At 35.7% G+C, this 6000-nt stretch overlaps 1 protein-coding gene across 2 annotated transcripts in view; it reads right to left on the bottom strand.

The window, feature by feature from the left end:
- Positions 1-6000, bottom strand: part of SYCP1 (synaptonemal complex protein 1) — a 159383-nt gene that overhangs the window by 17249 nt on the left and 136134 nt on the right. For both annotated transcript variants that reach the window (XM_024119880.2, XM_024119879.2), the window contains one exon: positions 2416-2475. In XM_024119880.2, coding sequence (XP_023975648.1) covers positions 2416-2475 — 60 coding nt within the window. The remainder of the gene's footprint in view (positions 1-2415; positions 2476-6000) is intronic.

The raw sequence follows: 6000 nt of genomic DNA on the forward strand, positions 1-6000 counted from the left end.
CACAAAGCATTAAATGAGATAATAATCTCATTTAATCTTCATAACAACTTTAGGAAAAAGGTACTATTATTATCCCTAGGTGATAAAACTGAAGCATGAAGAAGTAACATTCCCAACCTCAGAAATGTTTGATAAACCTAATGATTATTATATATAAGGCTTGTGATACTTCAATATTGTTGGAATAAAGCATAGCACACAAAAGCCTATTTAAATCTTTTCATTTCTTTTATCATTTTCTCATTATTTGCAATATATATATCTAGACACCCAGATAAAATATAGGGAATTAACTAATCTACTTGATAACATATATAAATAATAGACATATATTACTGGAATTATACATGAATCAAAACAACTCTATAAGAATATGTGATATATACTTTCATAATATGAACACATTCTATATTTAGAAATAAATATTGGAGTTTAAACAATTTATTATCTTCATCAGACACTTCACTTAGACTATATCTAACCCTCCTGGCTAATTTTTTTCTTTCTTTTTTTTTTTTTGCGGTACGCAGGCCTCTCACTGTTGTGGCCTCCCCCGTTGCGGAGCACAGGCTCCGGACGCGCAGGCTCAGCAGCCATGGCTCACGGGCCCAGCCGCTCCGCGGCATGTGGGATCTTCCCGGACCGGGGCACGAACCCGTGTCCCCTGCATCGGCAGGCGGACTCTCAACCACTGCGCCACCAGGGAAGTCCCTGGCTAATTTTAATATGACAATAATTTCTCCAAATATAATGTTTTCAAATGTCTATCACAGTGTCCGGACATATGAAGTACCTAATATTCACTCACAGGTACAATATTTCTTTTTTTCTTCTCTTTGAACCCAAATGTAACAAAATTATACCACTGTCTATACCAAAAAACTGAACATTGTTGTTTGGTATAGACAAACAACATACTCTTATGTTAGACAAACATATACAAACAATATACAAACAAACAAGACAAACAATATACTCTGTTACTTTCAGTTTATAGTTAAAGCAACTTCTGTGGGGACTTAGGAGACTACATCACTGTGTATAAGGAATATTTAATCATTTTAACTAAAATTTGCAATAAAACTCTTCTGTGATAATTCTATATTACCAACTGGATTAGAAGCTGAATATAACCTCCCTTTCTCATACCTGATGCTTCCTTCTATGTACAGGGAACATTCCTAACTTCTCTCTGCTTCCTTAGGGAAAGAGCAATGACTTAATGGGATTGTTGAATATGGAAGGAGTAATGGGGGACATATAGTTCAGCCCCTTCCTTATTCCTCCTCTTGGGTACCAGAAGAAGCACACATTCTACTCTATGCCATACATTTTACAAGAGCAGGCCATTCAAGTAGGTACACTTGTCCCAGTCTAGCTCTACCTGTGATAGAGTAGATAAACTTGTTTAATTTAGGATTTCAGGATTAAGAAATCCTGTTGCCTTCAAATATAAGCCACACTGTCCAATATTATTTGTCAATAATAAAGATATTATGTTGATTTTCACTGCCTTTCTCAGTTGGCTTAGACTTAAGAGAGCAAGATGCCATTTATTTAGCCCTCTCAAACCTCAAAATTAAACACAATCTAAACATGAGCTTTAGAATTTTTAATTGAAATATTTTCCCCCAATGTTGGAAATTTCTCAAGAAACACAGAAGTACCTAACTAATTTAATGCTATAATAAAAACTATAAAAGAATAAAATCTCTAAATTTCCAAATGACAAATGCTTTGAAATGTTTTAGCTAATGCTTTTGAATTAATAAATAGAAAGAAACAATTTTGGAAATGAAATTGTGTGATATATATATTTTTTAAATTTTTATTGGGGTATAGTTGATTTACAATGTTATATTAGTTTCAGGGGTACAGCAAAGTGAATCTGTTATACATATACATATATCCAGTCTTTTTTAGATTATTTTCCCATATAGGCCATTACAGAGTATTGAATAGGGTTCCCTGTGCTATAATATAGGTCCTTATTAGTTATGTATTTTTATATAGTAGTGGGTATATGTCAATCCCAATCTTCCAATTTATCCCTCCCCCACCCTTACCCCCTGGTAACCATAAGTTTATTTTCTACATCTGTAACTCTATTTCTGTTTTGTATATAAGTTCATTTGTAGATTCCACATATAAGCAATATCATATATTTGTCTTTCTCTGTCTGACTTAACTTCACTTAGCATGATAATCTCTAGGTCCATCCATGTTCCAGCAAATGGCATTATTTTGTTCTTTTTAATGGCTGAGTAATATTCCATTGTATATATGTACCACATCTTCTGTGTGATATATTTTTGATGTTATTTTCCCACTTATGAACAAAAAAAATTTACTAAGTAGATGTTAGAAAGTGAAATGGTTATAAAGAAATCTATGAGAGTTATATAAAACTCTTACCTTGTCTTTTCTTTCTTTGAGAGTAACTGTGTTTTCTTTTGCCTCTCTTTTGAGGTTTGCCTATTAAAAATGAATATCAAGTACATACAATGTAGTCATTACTATTATAAAAAATTAATGTTCTATTATCAAATCTTTCCTAAGAAGTATTAACAAAGAATACTGCCATCTAAATCTTATAAAATAATGAAAAGAAAAAAGAAAACAAATTAGTTCCTTTCTACAAAGTATGTTATTTGATTTTGATTATCTTTTTAAAAAATTCTGATCTGTCACCAGCAGTTATCTGTGGACTCGTAAGTCCTTTAAAACGGTGAATCTCAGCTTTCTCATTTGTAAAATGAAGTGGATGGGTCAGCTTATAAAGTAAGGTTATATACAAGTAACTAACTGTAAAGAGCTGCAAACAGATCCAAAATATTGTGAGCCTTTAGAGGCAGAATTCCCTTTTTCTCTGTGTATGGAGAAAAGCAATTCAGTTGGACACTGAATAATCAATTTTCAACTTGAGATAAACTGGTACGAGAGAGAAAAAGAAAGTACAAAAAAGTACAAAATACTTACAAAATAATACACCATTTCTCTAGTACTCCAGGAAATAATACATTTTGCTGGAGATTAGGGCATGTGTATTCAGTGGGAAAAAAAGAAAAATTAACCCTGGCCTAGAGAAAAGAATATGTGCAATGCCTTGAATACGACAGTCATCTGGAAAACAGAATGGTTACAGCTCCAAGGAGCCTTAAAGGTCTCAGAGAAGACAAAGTTTCAATAAGCACAACTGCAGGCAAACTCCCCTTGCCTGCCCATGATGCCTATGCCAATACCTGCACTCACTGAATGTCTGTGTACACCGTGGTATCTCTCCTAACGTGCTGCTCCTAACCACAGAACACACTTCACCATGAAAGAAGCTGGCAATAAGCTGATGTAACAGTAGTCACTGCTCTTTTTATGTATCCTATCAACTACCAATAGTTGATCTTCAGTTATCACAACTGGTGTTTACTCTATGGGGATGAAATGCTGTCTTCAACGATAAAGTATACCCTCTAAACTAGCTAAATTACACTGATTCTCAGAATACATATCTTGGCTTCTAGAGGACGGAGGGGAGAAAGCACCTCCCAAAACTGCACTTTCTCTACAACTCTGACTTTTGCTACTCTGGAGATCTTAGTACAGTCTGTTCTAATACAACATGGGTTTCCAAGGTGTGAATTAGCTCATATACAAAGGTGTATCTTTGGTAGTGTCTAATTAATCATGAGTTCCCTAAGACCAAAGTGATGGGCAGTCCACTAAAGTACCTATTTAATCTGAGTAACTAAAAAATGCCTGTAATATGGTCTGGCAAAGAGAGGATTGACTTGAGGCACAGGAGTAGAATATGATAGCCCTGTGCCCAAATTTCAGACCTGAATAAATTTACAAACCTAGAACCCTCTAAATTAAACAGAAGCCTGGTATTATTGTGGAAGGATTTTGCAATAATATCACAAATTCATACTGAATCCTTCCTACTACCATGTGCACTGAGAGAAATACTAAGACTTATAGGTAATTGGACATTGACTATTAGCTAACACCAATTCTTGTAATCCATAATATTATTATTTTTTCACTAGTTTGAGCGCAGGTGTACTGGGGTCAGGTGATAAATAGCACTTAATCCAAGTCCACCTCAGGGTGAGCCCATGGAACCATAAACCTATACTGTGGTCATTTCTTTAGATCCTGAGTATACAGCTGAATAGATAAACTTAATAAGTGACAAAATCCCCATATTGGTTCTGACTACAGAGTGAGAGATTTTTATATTTGGAAGGACCAATTGGAAGACTTTAAAATTCTCTTTCCATATCAAGAATGTAAACAAATATACAAAATACCACATCTCACTAGGCATAGATGAAGACACCATCAAGAGATGAAAGATATAAGAAAGGTGATTTAGTACAGTCTCACAAAGCCAACCTATTTTAAGTGGAAGCTAAGACTGTCATTCGGTAACAATTTCTTCATACCAACTGGTATGTAAAATAGGTCAAAATCAGGACTGGCATATTGACTAGGATCAAAATTGAAAACTAAGAAAAAGTTTCATACAAAACATGAGCTCAACTTAAATAATGGAATTGTGATTACAGAACAGAATATGTGTTTTTATTAATCCTGATAATGTAAAATAATAAAACATAAAAATTGTATATGCAAAAGAATAGACAGTAGGAGAAAGTATTAGATATATTGTTTAAAAATATAAAGGTAACAAGTAAAATAATTTAAAAAACTATATACACCTCCCAAATCAACCAAAAATACACATACATACAATTTAGAGAAAAAGACAATTTTTTAAAATTAATATGTAATGTAAAATAAAATGACAAAAGCATGATTAAATATATATATCATATTGATAAGGGTTAATATCTAGAATATGTAAGAAACTCACACAACTCAACCAAAAAAAAACCCAAATAATTTTTTTTTTTTTTTTTTCCCCAGTACGCGGGCCTCTCACTGCTGTGGCCTCTCCCGTTGCGGAGCACAGGCTCCGGACGCGCAGGCCCAGCGGCCATGGCTCACGGGCCCAGCCGCTCCGCGGCATGTGGGATCCTCCCCAGACTGGGGCACGAACCCGTATCCCCTGCATCGGCAGGCGGACTCTCAACCACTGCGCCACCAGGGAAGCCCCCAAATAATTTTTAAATGGGCAAAGGACATGAATAGACGATTTTCCAAAGAGGATATACAAATGGCCAACAAGCGTATGAAAAGATGCCCAACATCACTAATTATAAGAGAAATGCAAATCAAAACTACAATGAGCTATCACTCACACTCCTTAGGAGGATGAACACTATCAAAATAATAGAAAATAAGTGTTGGCAAGGATGCAGAGAAATCAGAACCCTTGCACACTATTGGTGGAAATGTAAAATGGTACAGTTGCTACAGAAGACTGTATGGTGGTTCCTCAAAAATTAATAATAGAATTACCATATGATCCAGGAATCCCACTTTTGGGTATATATCCAAAAGAATTCAGAGCAGGATCTCCAAGAGACATTTACACACCCATGTTCATTAATTACAACATTAATCACAATAGCCAAGAGGTGGAAGCAACCCAAATGTCCATCACAGATGAATGGATATTCATCCATGTGGTATATACATGCAATGGAATATTAGGCAGCCTTAAAAAAAGGAAATTCTGTCACATGCTACAAATGGATGAATCTTGAGGACATTATGCTAATTGAAATAATCCAGTTACAGAAAGACAAATACTGCATGGTTCTACTCATATGAAGTATCTAAGGTAGTTAAAATCATAGAAACAGAAAAAAGGTGGTTGGAAGGGGAATTAGTGTTTAATGGATTTAGACTTTCAGTTTTGCAAGATTAAAAAGTTCTAGGGCTTCCCTGGTGGCGCAGTGGTTGCGCGTCCGCCTTCCGATGCAGGAGAACTGGGTTCGCGCCCCGGTCTGGGAGGATCCCACATGCCGCGGAGCGGCTGGGCCCGTGAGCCATGGCCACTGAGCCTGCGCGTCCGGAGCCTGTGCTCCGCAACGG

The sequence above is a fragment of the Physeter macrocephalus genome, chromosome 4 (assembly GCF_002837175.3).
Source record: "Physeter macrocephalus isolate SW-GA chromosome 4, ASM283717v5, whole genome shotgun sequence".
Taxonomy (NCBI): domain Eukaryota; kingdom Metazoa; phylum Chordata; class Mammalia; order Artiodactyla; family Physeteridae; genus Physeter; species Physeter macrocephalus.